Source organism: Mycosarcoma maydis, chromosome 4 (genome assembly GCF_000328475.2).
Source record: "Mycosarcoma maydis chromosome 4, whole genome shotgun sequence".
NCBI lineage: Eukaryota > Fungi > Basidiomycota > Ustilaginomycetes > Ustilaginales > Mycosarcoma > Mycosarcoma maydis.
Genome location: NC_026481.1, coordinates 609,426 through 625,082, shown reverse-complemented (window position 1 = coordinate 625,082; position 15,657 = coordinate 609,426). Strand labels below are relative to the sequence as shown.

The 15,657-nt window shown below is 54.6% G+C and overlaps 3 protein-coding genes across 3 annotated transcripts; 1 reads left to right on the top strand and 2 right to left on the bottom strand.

The window, feature by feature from the left end:
• Positions 1–4,009: 4,009 nt before the first annotated feature.
• On the bottom strand, positions 4,010–5,990 carry UMAG_06281 (uncharacterized protein; the record flags this gene model as incomplete). Its single annotated transcript, XM_011389988.1, has 4 exons — positions 4,010–4,144; positions 4,339–4,581; positions 4,692–5,238; positions 5,335–5,990. 4 exons carry the CDS (start codon positions 5,988–5,990, stop codon positions 4,010–4,012), a joined length of 1,581 nt encoding a protein of 526 aa, XP_011388290.1.
• A 567-nt stretch (positions 5,991–6,557) lies between these two features.
• On the bottom strand, positions 6,558–11,006 carry UMAG_06280 (uncharacterized protein; the record flags this gene model as incomplete). The annotated part of the gene is made up of 1 exon (XM_011389987.1): positions 6,558–11,006. One exon carries the CDS (start codon positions 11,004–11,006, stop codon positions 6,558–6,560), a length of 4,449 nt encoding a protein of 1,482 aa, XP_011388289.1.
• Positions 11,007–11,818: 812 nt separating this feature from the next.
• On the top strand, positions 11,819–12,444 carry UMAG_06279 (uncharacterized protein; the record flags this gene model as incomplete). Its single annotated transcript, XM_011389986.1, has 2 exons — positions 11,819–11,904; positions 12,045–12,444. The coding sequence occupies 2 exons, from the start codon at positions 11,819–11,821 to the stop codon at positions 12,442–12,444; spliced, it is 486 nt and encodes a 161-aa protein (XP_011388288.1).
• Positions 12,445–15,657: the final 3,213 nt, after the last annotated feature.

Below are 15,657 nucleotides of genomic sequence, written 5' to 3'. Positions count from 1 at the left end.
GAAGCAAGTGAGAGCTGTCGGCGCCAGATAGAGAAGACCAGGAGCAGGGAGTGGATCGATTACCCTTCTAACCGTGGGGATATACAGAGACGGAACTAAGTGAGTGTAAGACGGGAAAGCAAGCCGCAAGAGAGGTTCGTGAGGGTGAACACTCGGACCAAAAGGGGCGCTGAGGTGTGATACCACTGCCAGACTGTGAGCGGGATGCGGATGCGGATGCGGAACGGGGAGTATATTGGTAGACGACAAACGAGTATCGGAGACGATCGCGAGAATCTAGGGGAGCAAAGAGGTAAGAATGGGAGCGGGCGGCGTGGTAAGATGGAAGATGGTCGCGAGACTTTTGCTCGACAGAAGGCAGGCTGATGGAAATGGTAGACAATGGCAAGCACACCGGAGCAACGGAGCGGGTAAAGTTGAGATAGCACGATACACTCGTCTTCCTCGATCTCGCTCTTGAAAGCGATATGGGTTGGCCGGGACCAGCGCCCAGGATCGGAGCAGTTTCGGACCAAGGCTATGGCTGCGGTGGCGATGACGGCGAGAAAGCTATACAGAAGCAAGCTCATTCTGCAGCTGAACAAGCAACACGGATGAGAATTCGAGCCAAGTACAACACCACCTCGGGCTGATGTGGTGTCTATGGAACAGTCGAGGCAATGCGAGGCAATGCCATCGGAATTGAAGGATGGAACAGAATTCGAAGACAGCTCTCAAGGTCAGCGCTCAAGGACAGCTCACAAGGACTGAGTGTCTAACAAACATTCACGATTCGTGGCGCATGAACGAGGCAATCGTGCCATGGGAAGAGACGCTCCGCGAGCACGCCTAGGTGTCCGTGGGCGGAGTGAATGCAATCGTGAAAAGGAGTTTAGCAGTGGTTCGGCAGGCCAGAAAATCTCGGAAACCGGAAGCACAAGCAATGGGGCGATTGGGGTGACATGATGAGCTGTCCGGACGCAAACGCAAACGCAAACGCAGACGGGCACAGGCGGCGCTGAAGTTTGGTCAGCGATTCATAGATGTGTGCGAACAATTACAGTACTGTATATGTCAGTCGCGCGTGGGTAAAGATGCACAGGACCACTATCAGCGTTTGCTGCATGAGCCTATGTGACAAGGACAGGCGGGGTTGGAATTGACATGTGGCCAAGAGGAGCGAGGATTGAAGATAGAGTGGGTAAACTTTGGCGACCAAGCTGCGAGACACTTGAGCTGCACGATGGGAGGTCAAGTAGTAACGCGGAGCAGGCGCGGAAAAAGAAAAAAAAAATAAGAGTAAGACAAGCATACAGACTTTGGGCGAGCAAGGCGACCCGAGAACTCTCGGGTGCTTGCAGCCGATGCTGGCTCCTCGCACTCGGGGACGCACGCGCAACTCCATCGATGAGTCGAGACAAGCAGAGCTCTTGGTATCAGATTTGAGTGGTATCTGGAACGTCTTGCGCTTAGCCGAGTGCAAGCATGAAAGACGAAATCGATACCGTGGTCAGTTTGGGAAGGGAGTAGACAAGCGGCGTGGAATTGTACTTGGTCTGACCTCGATCTTGGCAGAGGGATCTCTGTTTACATGTGAACGGCGCGCGCGCACCCCGAAGCAGACACCATCGGATTGGGTGGTTCCTCTGGTTCCTCGCCCGTCTTGACCTCGCTCTGTGTGCCTAGGTGTGGTCTGCGTTGACTTTACGGGTCAAGTATTCTGGCTCATTGAGAGGGAAGCTGTAATTAAAGAAGCCATGGAAGCGGTGTGGATTTCAGACTGAGCATAGCCAAAGCAGCCTTGACTTGGCGTGCACTGCCATGTGTCTTGCAACCGGAGCAACACCCATCACGCTGTATGCAGCAAGTGACGACATGGTGGTGTCTGAGCGTCTTTCCATGACCAAACCAGGCCTTGAATTCATTCGTAAGTCACGACTGTTCTCAGTGCGCAGGGTAAAGCTGCAACGTGCAACGGCACATGTTCAACTCCGCCGATAAAAGTAGCCCAAATATTAAGAATTTCCTGCCGGGCCACGAGATCTGGAACTCAGCAGAGCAACACGAAGAAAACGAGAGAGAAACCCAAACCAACGTTAGAAGAAGAAGAAAATAAAACAGGGTCTGGATCGAGGTGAGATGACAGCACATCGAACAACGCATGCCGTTCCCGCTCCTGGAGGTAACTGTCTCACTTCTATTTTCTCGTGTTTAATTGATAATATTGAATCGTGGTGAGGTTTGGTGCAAACGCTGAACGTGGGTATGGTTGACAGGCTCAGGTACCCGCTCTCCGATTCGTGATTCTCACTGTCGATTTTCGAGCAACGCTTTCACGGTTGCAAAACTCGTCGCTACTCATCGCAAAACCCACGTCGTGAGTCGAGGGCTCAAGATCAATGTCGTCGTCCTTGTCCTTGTCCTTCCTCCTCCGTGTCAGACGGCGAGTTGTGAGACAAACAGCCAGGCATTCTGGCTTTCTTGGGTGCTCAAGCAGACTGGTGATCGATCCGGACTGTGCTTTGCTCGTTGCGTGTGGGTGCAGCATCGCGCCGACTTGGCTTTCTAAACCTGCACTCTTAATCCGACCACGTCTGAGATGGTGGTACAAGAGCAAAGTACAAGCCCCTCTATCAGAGGCTGCCAAAGAGAACAGCCGAGTCTGTTTGCCTCTCTCGCTTCTCGCTTGGGTCGCAGGTTTGGCTCTGGCTCACCGCACATGCCTGGTTAGCTCTAAGGCGTTGAAATGTCTCGCATATCCTGAGTGCCCAAAATAAACTTTGTTCGAATTATTGAAGCACGAATAACGAATAACATAGCGCCGCACCGTGTGAGTGGAGCGAGCTTACTCGCGAACGCCAACCCGGAAAGTACTTGCAATTACTCACGACAGTTTGCCTTTGGTCGCGCTCGGTTCTGTTCACGATTCCACCGGTTTGGAGCAGAAACAGCCTTCGAACACGATTTCCTCGTTGCTCTGCTTGACTCGTGGCTCTTGCATTTGTCGAATTTTACGTCTTAGTTTCTTACCAGAAAAAACGTGGATCTCACCAAGTTTGAGATTTTGGCGGTGTTGGAAATTGAAGCTTCCCGTTCACGGTTGTTAGCATGTGCAGTTTTGTACGCGCGGCACAACTGCGCAGCGGTCAGCCACAATTTCAGCAACTTGCCCACGTCGATGCCAAGATGCGGTCCCGCCTCATCTCGCCGAGCAAATTGTGAATTGTCGCAGCATTCATGATTCACGATTCACGATTCACGATTCACGATAGTATTGCGAGAACCCTAGCTGGCGGTCGATCACGAATACGCTATCGATGCACCTTGTTGGTGTCTCTGCGGCCGCAAGCGCGAAACTCGTCATGTCTGAAATGAACCGTCTTGCAGATCTGACCTATTCTGGTTTCGACATTCAGGCTTTTGGTGAGCGGACGCGGTAGGGGTGTCGCCCTGTGTGTTTGCAAGTTGAGCCAACTGACGCTGAAATCATGATAGCACAGCTAACTTAACCGATGCTCGTATCCAACTCCGACTCGAGTCTGAGCGCAAAGTAAGCGGCGAGCTGAGTAAGGACGCTGCATCGGGAACGTTCGCGTTCTGCTGCGTTTAACGCATGGATCTACGCGTGCATTCTTCGGTTTGGTCGACTGATCTGCCATACTGCGCTATCAGACGTATGCGTCTCGTTCATCTTGCTACACGTCAAGCAACCACACGCTCTGGCCGTCTGGCATACCCATCATCCCAGAGTCGACAGCGTCGTCTCATTCACCAATCTTGAATGGCTTGCAAACGCTGGTTAATCACCAACCTTTTGGCACCCGGTGCAAAAAAGTGCAGGCTTGGCTCCGCTCCAATGTAAAAGCTCTACCAGTCCGTGCAGCTTGCAGACAAATAGCAGCCAGCTAAGTTCCAGCACACTATCCAGATACCATCCAGATACCACATTGACTCAACCAAGAACAAGCCCGATCGCATCCATTCTCAGACAGCCCCTCGCTCGAACAACATGCATTGCATAGTACTCCGATCAGGCCTTTTGGGCAGACGCATCCTCACAGGGTTCAGGAACAGGGATGCTCGGATCGATCCGAGGTAAAACCACACGACCGACTTTAAAGTACCGTTCGTGGCTGTCATAGAAGTCTTTCCACGTCATCAGATCCTGTTCACCACCATTCGATTTGCAAGACAAGAGAATTTGAAACCAGAGTCAGCTTGGTTCTTTTTTCCCTCCTGTGTCCCCATTCGTGATTTCTTGGCAGCAATTCGACGCGATTTCGCCGAATCTTTGCTCTATGTGGCGCAGAAAGATCGAGATCCAGATTGCCACAATCCATGGAACGCGCCAGCACTTACATTCATCTGCTTGTCGTCGAAATCACGTACGTCGTGCGTCAAATGCGTCTTGAAGCAGCCCGTCACGTACGCACGGCTAGCATCTCTTCCGCTGAAAAAGGAATAGTACCCACCAGGCCCATAAATGCGTCGTCCTTCAGTGACGTCGTAAACATCACCGAGGATGGCAACATAGATGGGCTTGTTCGGATCACGACCGTTGTACATGGCCAGTTCTGGAAGCGAAAAAATCTTTTCTCGGTACTGTGTATTGCGCAAAGATCGACAACGACGACGAAAAGAATGTAGTGTCAGCTTTCATGTATCGCGAACCACTGATGCTGAAAATCAGGGCTTATCTCTGAGCAACTTACGGGCAAGTACGTCCTCAGCTTTGTATACTTGCCACGATAGCCCCAAAGCGGATCGCCAGCGACAAAGAAGCCAGAGACCATTGCCACCGCCGTCGCCATAATGGCGAAACGAAGCAGCTTGACAATCAACTTCAGTGGACTGGTGAGGTCCGTCGTCACGTGTTGGCCATCGTGCTGCTTTCTGCGCGATTCCTTTCCGCCTTTGCTGCTGCTGCTAGAGTCTTGTTCGGCTGCTTTTCTTCTTCTTAGCTCCTGTTCCTGCTTCCACTTCTGATGCACCAGAAAGGGCGAATTGGCTTTTTTCTTAGGGACCGATCGCAGAGGGTTGGATGGATCGATGTCACGCTCACCTGTCGCAGACGTTGACGACGCCGTGGTAGCCGCCTCAGTTGCATCAGGCGTCGGCGTCACCGTTCCCGATCCCACAGGCGTTTCGCCGCGCGGTCGCTCGGATGGTCCTGGAATGGTCTTCCATTGGTCGTTGGGGACGTAGGGGTCCGACGTGAACGTGGCAAAAAAGTCACGGAAAAAGTTTCGCCATGGAGCCCTATCGAACAATCGGAATCAGAAACGCAAAAAGTTCGGGGTCAGTTGATGGATGCTCGTTGCTGCTCAACCTGTTGGCCTGTCTTTGTCGACTCACTGGGAAGGCAGCGAATGTCCGCCATCATGGAGCTCGACTCGGGAGTTCTTGCAAACGTCCACGAGAGTTTGCGAGCGTTCCAGGTCCACGATCTGATCGGCACGTCCTAGCACGTGCAGAACAGGCGTCTCGATGGGTTTCTCGAACAGCTTCTGATGGAGCCGGTCTCGACTGCGGAATCCTGACACAGCCACAGCAAATTTCAAGGCTCCCTGGCCTTTCGGCAGTCGAAGTCCAGGCATACGGTCCGGCTTCTCGAAAGCACTAGCGAGGATACCGGCCAGACAGCCGCCCTGCGAAAAGCCTACAATGCCGTCAAAGGGTCCCTCCTTGGCCAGCACGTCGTTGATGTAGTCGACCGACTTATCCCAGTCGAGGTAGTTGCCATCATCGTCGGCCCTCCACCACGCTCGTGGCTGCTCCTCGATCGGAGTGGTCTCGTCTACGACCTTGCCATCTTCGACATCCGGAGCATCCAAATCGCCAGCCGACGTGATGGGCTGGACCAGCAACGGACCGTTGATGAATGTAAAATCGACAACGTCTCGACATGCCTTTCGAATCGCGCCGGATCGCTTGAAGAATTGGAATTGATTGCTCGTGTAGCCGTGCGCCATGAGCACTTTGAGCTTGCGAGTCGCACCTGCCGTCGTCATCTTGAACAAATTCGGTGGCGATGTTTGGAACGGTTGCGATGATTGGAACGCTAAGACAGAGTCCGTCCAGTCAATCAAGAGCGGCGACAGAAGAGGCGACTATTTAAGGCTTTCCCACTGCTGATGCTGACGTTGTTGGTCAACATCGACGTTCTATCTGACGTAAGCAAAGGACGCAAGGATTCAAGATTCGAGACTCACGACTACGGCTAGCACAAGAATGAGTCCAAAGGCGTAGAAGTGACCGAGATCGTCAACCGACCGCCCAAGACACGCTCCAAGACAAGCGCGCCTGCGCTTGCGAACCGTCGCTTTCCGATAAGTTAGCCGCTTGAATTTGGCTCTAATTCACCGCTGGAGTCTTTATCGGCCGGTAAACATCTCAGACTCACACATCCTTTCCACGCGACACTCACACTGACGACTCGACATGTGACATTAGATCACTTGTCACGTGTTTTGCCATTGACGTGGAAACCCTGGCTCCAAAAACCAATAAGAAAAAATATAAAATAGAAGGGACCAAAAGGGACCAAATCGTGAACGAGTCGCATCGCTACGATGCTATCAACACTGATAATGAAAGTCGGTCGGGAAGATAACACCGTCATGCCTCACAATGAGGATCGGAACCCGACCGCGCGGAAGACCCTGGTCGAAGCTGGGAGGAGCGGCGCAGACGATCGTCTGGCGTGTCCGAACGTCAACGTGCGTGCTCTTCCAGTCGCCGAAAAAGATGAATAGATTCGGATGAAAGTTTTCGCCAAGTATGGTCACGAGACCGGGACTTTGCTCGCCCGCCTGCGCTGACATGGGTTGTGACCTGGCATCTCGCTGTGGCGCTACCATGTTGCTGATGATGGGGATCGGTGTGATCGGCTGTGCTGGAGCGGGCACTGTAATCAAATGCGCAATGTTGCTGTCGGTGATGTTGGTCTGCGGCTGTGAGCCACCGACGATCTGTGGTGGCACATAGAACGAATGACGTGCGATGTCGGTACCAACCACCGTCCAGATGTCCGAGTCGGCAACTTCGACCGACCACATAGCACCGGGCGCTATGCTGCCTGCTGCCGACGAGTCCGACGTCATCGAATTTGCATACGATCCGTTGCGACGCAGTACCTCGACCTCGGAGAGGCCCTGGTTTTGAATGCCGACCATCGAGAGCGATTGTCCACGTCGGCGACTCTTGCTAGCCGCAGCAGCTGCAGCAGCTCTTTCCTTCTGCACCACCACCGAGGAAGAGACTCGACGTGGTCGCTTCACTTTGCCTCCGTCCGACGAAGGCGGTGGCTCCATCGCAGAGACATCGTGCGAACCTGTCGAGGCTGACGGCGACATCATTGTAGCACCTGCCCTGCCGGCACTCAACGAGTAGCGGGTTTGCGCTGCCGCGTAGGCTGCCGCACTGGTCGGGCTCATAGAGAGATAGCCACCGGTGGGGTCTATCCCCTCCATAGCGGCTAGATTCATCGATGTAACGGGTGTTGTCGGAGTCGAAGGAACGCTGAAGCTAGTGTTACCCACCCATCTCCTGGGTTCGCTCGGTCTGTGCATGCCAACCGACTCGTTAAGACAGGCTAAGAAAGGCCCGCTGTTGCCAGGCCAATTGGACTCTCCCGAGTCGCCAGTAGGTCGAGGGACCGACGCCGCCGGATCTTCGAGCACTTCGAGGGCAATCTTGTGAAGCTGTGAGACCGGGTCGCCGAACGCTTCGCGGGCGATCGACTCTGATGGTCCTGCCGAGGCACCACCCAGCACCGTGGTGCCCTTCTCCACCTTGCGCACCACCATGACGGGGCTGACGACAGCCGTGTTAAGGCACTGGAGCACGATAGGCTGGTTGTAGTGGATCGTCATCTGCGAGCTGGTCAAGCCGGTCGTGGGTAGAGCGTTGGGAGGCGGCGGAGGATAGCCCTTGACAGGTGGCTGCACAGGCTCGGACGGTGTTGCATCGGCTCGCTTCTTTGGATCGACCAGATAGATGATGAAAGGGTCCCAGCTCGACATTTTGGCAACGAAGCAGCTCGGCGGCTCGGACCCTTTCTGGTCGCGAGGGTTCATGTTGAGGAAAGGCTGGTTGTCCGAGCCCTTGAACCAAGACGGTGCACCCGAGACGCACAGATAGCGCGTCGACACGGTCTGGGATCGAAGTCGATGAAACAGTGAGATAACAGAGCCGTGGTTGACGCAGAGTTCCGTGTTGCGGGACGACTGTCGCTTCTTGCTCGGCTTGCTGATCACCTTGATCGGCCGACTCGGGAAAGTGCCGAGCAGACGTCGATCCATGGGCGAGGAACCAGGCACGGATATGGCGACGAGCGCCTCGACGTGACGCCTCTTCTCATCCACATCGGAGATGTAGAGCTGTTTCCCTATGCATCGGCCCGAAATGGCCATCTCGGATGACGGGTTGCCCACGTCAATGAGACGACCGCTGCTGGAAGCCCATTCGAGCGCACCATCCTGCACGCCCGGTTCGCCGCTGATATTGATGGTGACACGAGGCGGTGAGAGTACAGTGGGTGCGGCTTGATCGGGATCGGCAGCGCCAGCAGGTGCAAACGGCGAGGGACGTGTCGAAGCCGGGCACACGTTCCACCAGCTACTTCCGATCAGTATGACGAGAGGTGGCGGGCACAAGAATCGCTTTTCGGCGCCGTAGCTCTTCTGTGCAACCCTTGTGGTCATGATGAGCACATTTCTCTCTCCGAGGCCGAGTCGACTAGATGTCGAGATGTACTGACGTACATAATCTTGGATAAAAGCTGAGCAATCGCCAAAGTTGCGCTCGGTAACACCAAGGCCGTGAATTTGACGCAACTGATCCATTTCGGCCATCGAGACTTGCTGATACAGGCTGGGTCGCATGTGCGGTGGGTACGACATCTGGTTGCGAAACGTGGGTGGCGCATCCATGCATAGACCTGATAGCTGATCCGAATGCGATCGATGCAAAGCGGGCGGAAGGTGGCCCGGCAAGAGCTGCGGCAGCGGGTGAGGCGGCTGGTGCTGGCGCATCGAATGTGGATGCTGGAGCTGCTGCAAATTCGGATGGTGATGCTGAAGTTGGTGCGCGGCAGGATGCGATTGAAAGCCAGGCTCGATGCGGACGTCTGTGTGTGCGGTTCTCAACACCGTCGCTCGGGTTTGTCTCTGCGGTACATCTTCCTCCTCTTCCACAATCGTCGGTGTGCTGTGACCCTCGCGCTGATGTGTTGTCGCTGAGGGAGGAGCGCCACTGATAGAAGCGCTGTTGGCCAAGGCAGACGACAGTCGCTGTTCGCTGAAACCAGCAATGTCGAAACTCTCGGCGGGGTGACCAGTCGACGCTTGAAAGTGCTGCATGGTGTCCATCGACGGCGAGAAGAAGGGTATCATACCTGACGAGTTTGAGCCAAAGTGTGTATGGGGTGAATACTGAGACTGAGCTGGCGATGTGAGTGTCGGGCTGAACTGCTGCATCTGTGGCGTCTGAAAGCCTGGGCCGGAATAAGGACCACGGAAGCTATGTGACTGAGCCATGTGAGAGTGAGCAGGGCTCCATGGTTCTGTGCCACCTGCGGCGGCTGGAGGACGTGGGCTGGAGAGAGGACCTGGCATTGAAGGGTGTTGCATCTGACCAAAGTTTTGCACGCTACGGCTTTGCGTCAAAGCGGGTTGTGGGGAAGCGGCCTGGAAAGAGGCGATGTCGCTCTGCATGCTCGTGGTCCTCGTCAAGGCCGATATGGGACGAGGTGCAACTCCGCTGCCCGAACTCGAGCGCGGACGACCGGTGGCATGCGCCTCGCTACCAGAGGCGGTGCCAGTGCCAGTGCCAGTACCAGCAGACGAGGTGAAGCTGGCGACGGACTTGAGACCACGGCTGGCGGGTCGACTGCCAGGACGCGATGAGAACGCGCCAGAGAGTGTGGAGGTGGGACTGTAGTGTCCGGCGCTGAGCTGGGACATCATGGGGGAGCTTGGAGACACGGCCACGCCGAGATGGGCGGCGGATGGGCCTAGCCTCTCTGGAACGCCGGGCACGCCAGCGAGACTTTCAGCTTGGTGGAGACGAGGACTGTTGAGAATGTGGTCCGGGGCTTGATGAGCTAGGGCCGGGCTCCCCAAAGCCGAAGCTTGAGCAAAGTAGGCCGATTCAGTACCAAACGCGGGCATGAGAGCGGATCCAGATGAGGCGGGGGCATCGTGCATGGTGGTAGAGTTGGCGGAATCCGAATGCTGCTGCAACATGGGCTGGTTGTCGTACATGGATGGTGGAAGCTGCGGCAGAGGAGCAAAACGCGTTTGGAGCGCATGTGGAGTGGTTGCACTGCCAGGCTCGGCTGAGACGGGATCGGTGCCTGTTGATGCAGTCGTGTCGTGCACGCCTCTGGACACGACGGAAGGCATATCGATCTTGAGCGCTGCAGGGCGAGCGGCTCTGTGTGGACCTGCTAGAGCGCCTGTGGCAGATGCATCGTGATGAGCTTGGTTGGAGGGGAGGGTATGGTGTGACCAATTTTGTTCGGAGCCTGTTGGTGGTCGCGAACGAGACGGGTCATCATGCTGGGCGAGATAGTCGTTGGAGTGATGAGAAGTACCTAGGTCCAAGCTGGCGTTGTCGACCGACATGGTCTGTCCATCGAGGTAGAGAGAGGCGACGGATTGCATGGAATCAGGACGGGCGGCGGACAAATCTGCCGAGGCTGACATCGGGTCGTCAAAGCGGTTGTGCTGCTGAGCTATTGAATAGGGGGGATCGTTATGAGCCAGGTGTGTATCGCGATGCTGTTGCGGTTGGATGGAAAAGGGATAGGCGGAAGGATCTGGTGGTGCTGCATTGGGGAGTTGGGATATTGAGGCATCGTACTCGGAGAGCTGGTGGACTGGTGCCTGGTGTGAGATTTGGGAAGGGTCGTACTGGATCTGCTGGGGAAGTTGCATGTCTTTGGGAAGCGAGGAGCCTTCTTGGGGATGAAGTTGGTGCGGCGGTTGTGCGTGGGCCTCTTGGGACCAGGTCGGCTGAAACATGCCTGATGAAATGGCCGATGTGAGGCTTTTGCACTGCAGGAGTATCTGAAGCCGTAGATGTGTGGCCGGTAATGTCGAGCAAGCGAGGGAGTTGAACGCAGCGAGATGGAGGATAGGCGAGAAGATGCAACGACGACTGCCGACCGGATCTGCTGGCTTAGCTGGCGGGTGAGACGGGTTGGAGCGCTACTGTAAGCCAATTTGGCACTGGGAGAAGGGCAAAGGCGGTCTAGAGGAGGCCATCTACACCACGCACAGAGAGAGGTCGGATTGATTGGGGTGAGAGGCAAGGAGGGGTGGCGGTGCTGGGGCTGGGTTTAGGTGTAAGTTGTTGAAGACGCTGCTCCAGGGCGCTTGAGGGCGCTTGAGCGGTTGCAAGTTTGGGGTGTGATCGAGGATAGTGTGAAGAAGGACGAGGCGGCTGCCGGGGGAGCGGCGGCAGCGGCAGCAGGAGCGATGAGGTTCCGAGTGGGGACGGGCGGTGTGAGATGAAGCAAGCTGCAAGAAGCAAACGAGGGCAATCAAAGGCAAGCAACGGCTTGCCTGGTTGGAGCGTGCGAAGAATGAAGTGCAAGCCGAGATGTGGTGCAAGCCGAAGTCGAATGCGAGCAAAGAGAGAGTCGGGCTGTTGCCAAGGATGGATCGAGCTATAACGAGGATGCACGCCAGCCAGCCAGCTGCAGCTCTGTCAGAACGCCAAGGCGGACAAGCGGTGATGGCTAGGCTCAGAAAGCGTGCCTGAGCGGCCGAGGCGCCTGAAAGCGGCGGCGTGTAGGTGGACGTTCGCGCTCCCACAACCTTACGAGCGCGAGATGAAGTGCGGCCGGAAAAGGTGTCGAGATGGAGGAAGCGAGCGGCCAATGCAATGGATGAGTGGCCGCGAGACTGCGGGTGAGGGGTGAGTTTGAGCGACCGACGCCACGGCGCTGAGAAAGTGTGATGGCGTGTGTGAGAATCGATATATCCGACGCTACGTGCGTAGTAAAGTGCAACAGATCAGATGAAGACGGTGATTTGATCCTACTGAGAGTGACCGAGCGAAGACGACGACGATGATGATGATAAAAGTGACGGTGACGGTGACGGTGACGGTGACGATGACGGTGACGGTGACGGTGACGGTGACGGTGACGGTGACGGTGACGATGACGGTGACGATGACGGTGACGGTGACGACGAGCGGACGGAGACAGCGCCGAGCGGAAGAAGCGGCCAGAAAACACGAAAGGGTAACGTGAATGATACTTTAAACTATGAAAGTCTGCCGACGCCGTCCAATGCGCCGCCGCTCGAGAACGCAAAGCCGAGATTTGTAGAATCCAGCAAGGGAGCCCAAGTCACAGTCACAGTCACAGTCACAGTCACAATCACAATCACAGTTACAGTCACAGTCTCAGTGACTGTCGCAATGGCACAGTCACGCTTCTGCCACTCGTGATTTGTGCTGCTGTTTACGGGAGCTGAGGTGAACCATGTGAGTGTGTGCGTGTGTGCGTGTGTGCGTTCGATTGACGATTCTGTGATTTTAGATTGATCCTCGCCGTTTAGGCGAGTCGAGTCAAGCCAAGGTGAGGCGAGGTGAGGCGAGGCGAGACGAGGCGCGGCGGATCGGCTCTTGGAGGTTGGCTGACTGGTTGGTTTGGCGTTCTGTCACTCTGGCTCAGCTCGCGGAAAAAGCGAACTAAAACTCGGAAGAGAAACCCTGATCAAGCCTCACGCCAGCTCCAGTCACGAATCACAAAGATGGAACCATTTATCGTAAACATAGGCTGGGTGATATGCTTCTTCCGACCAGTCGTGAGTCGTCAGCCGATCCACTGAAGACACATGACGAGTCGTGAGTGCATCTTGAATAGAATCATCATCTGGCGAAAGCGACTAACTTGTCAACAGGCAGACATGAGAAACGTGAGTTGGTCAGTGGGTGAATCTTGAATGTCAGACGCGAGTCGTAACTCAGTGAGTAAAGAGACCCTTTTTTCAGTTTGATTGTTTTTTACGAAAGAAACAATTAGTTATTCTATCTTTGTTGATCACAAGCACCAAAGGGTTCGATGCGTGAGGTAACCTAGTCATGAGTCGTGAGTGAGTGGCAAACAAGTCAGCGAGCCATGCCGAAATAAAGCTTGTCCTTGAATCTAAACCCAAATTAATTTCACGATTCGTGCGTGAATATCACAATTCGATCGCTGTGTTCATCGCTGATCGATCGTGCAACTCAATTGGCCGATTCACCGATTCGCCAAACCGCAGCCACTCGATACGTCTATGCCCTCAGCGCAGTACAAGCAGCACCATTGAGGTGTCACCCTCCATGTTTGCTCCGTACATGCTCAATCGTGAATTGGCCTCGCACACTCGCCTCGAGAGTGCAAGAATGGATCATAAACTTGCCACTTGGTGTCTGGCACTGCACCGTTGCAAGGGTGACCTTCCGTCGCTCGACACGAGGGACTGCATCGTAGCCTTTCGCATCGCCGATGACTACAGCTGGCATCAACACTCGACTCGGCCGTTTATCACTGTAATCACAGGTGACAGCTGACAGCTGACCTCGTGAATCTTGCCGCTCCAGCCGCCCCATTTTAACACCTCAATTTGAATCTGCCTTTTTTTTTTTTTTTCCAGATAAGCTGGTTTCAGAGCAGAGATGAGTCCACGCCCCTCTTACTCGCAGCTCGAACCAACCACGAACGTGCGAGACACCGAGAGAAATGAATCGTGAATTGGAAGTGGCAGACACAAGTCTAACACGACATTCCTCGCCTTGGTGCTTGGTGCCCTCCATGCTGGTGCCTTGGTGCACTGTGCATTCCCGCTTTTCGGCAACTTCGGAACACAAATGTCAAAAAAGCCGATGTAGAGGATACGCGGTTAAGCACACACGCAAACGCAAAAGAAATGCGCTCAATCCTTCTGTGCTCAGGGAAGTACCTCATTAGGCCAAGGGAGCCACTCCCCTCTCGACGTGGGGGAACATCCGCCTCTCTCGGCGCAGTCACGAGTCGCGAGTCACACACCCAGTTGATAGTTGCGAGGCGGAGTCTGTATCTCGACGGACGCCAACGTATCAACAGTGCAATGGCCAGATCTGAGCGATCAAGCGGGGCGGCAAGGTCAACTGATCTTTGAGATTTACCACTCACGAGTGCATACGAATCGTGAATCACGAATAGACTGATGCCAAGCACCACGTCGGCCCTCTCAGCTCCGTGCGTGCCATTCGTGGTTAAGACTGACAAGAGCAAGGGTGCAGCCAAACGGATTCAACTGCGCTGGTGAAATTCGCTCTCCTTGGTTTTTCTTCTTTTTTTTTCCTCCCTTTTCCGTCTGGTCCTTTTTTTCCCCGATCTCATTCACGATTTTGGGTAGGAGTAAAAGGAATCCAAAGCAGAAGGAATCTTCCGCCCCCCGCGAAATTGAGCACAAATGTACGAATTGGGAACGAACAGATGAGAGAAATGACCCGAAACACTCCTCGCTCATCGTCCGTCGCCCGTCACATCGAAATGAGAAGCGCTCAGAAACCAGGGGCAAGGTAGATCTGCACATCCTGCGCCACTGTGCTGCCTTGCAACCACACAAGCCATACGTACAACGCATCAGGCGTGTCCCCTGCTGTACTCGGTGGTGTTTCGGTCGGTCGGGCAAATTTGTCGCCTTTGGCCGAGAGAATCGTTATCTGTGATGGATGGGATGAACCGGACGAGCGCCGAAAAAGGTATCGTACGCTCCAGAGAGGTCCTCACCCGCACTGTGCAGTAGATGGGGTCTAAGTAAGGTCGAGTTGACCGAAGTGACCACCCGAGACGTACTCACAAACTCTTTCTTGATCGGTTCGGTCCGTCTCAGCGGCGTGGCAACGCACGACGAACGCTAGGTTATTTTCATTTTGTGCTTTTTTTGCTGTTGTGCTGTTGTGCTGTTGTGCTTGCTATTCACGATTTGGCCTCGCGGGTATTATTAGTAATAAACTTGACTTAACTTATCAGCCAAGTCGTGAGTCTGTGAGTCAGAATTTTCTCCCCGCTCTCGGTGGTCTCGCGTAAGTTTGTTAATTTCTCCGCAGAGTTGTCAAGCAAGCTTGGAGCCACGCTAGCAGGCATGAGCTGCGCCCATGCTCCTGCTTTTGCCTGACTGCTAGCCAAATCTGTGTTTCGGCTTCCGTGTGCCCCAGAGCAGCCTCGAATTGTAAATCGTGAGTCGTGAGTCGTGAGTCGTGAGTCGTGTGTTGTGAATCGTGAATCGTGAATCGTGAATCGTGAATCGTGAATCAGCTCGACTCAAGTCGTGAGTCGTTGTGGTGAGTCGTCAGTTTAGATTCACGAATTGGATGATTTGGTCAACAAGCATAAGTGTGAGTGTGAGTGAGAGTGTGAGTTGTTTGCTGCGGGGATGCACCACAACCCACGACCCCACGTCCTTGATTTCGGCTTTTCCTGCTGCTGCCCCGCTTTGTCCTACGTTGAACTTTGCATAATCCACGCTCGTGGGCGTCCGCCAAGTCAGAGAGGAACAATTGCCGCCAACACAGTCACAGGACGTGAGTTGTCTGTCTATGCCATGTCGTACTGTCTGTGCTATCCATCGACCAATCAAGCGTCCAGCTTGGGCTTCTCTCTCTCCTCTTTCTCTCGCTCTCACTTGACTC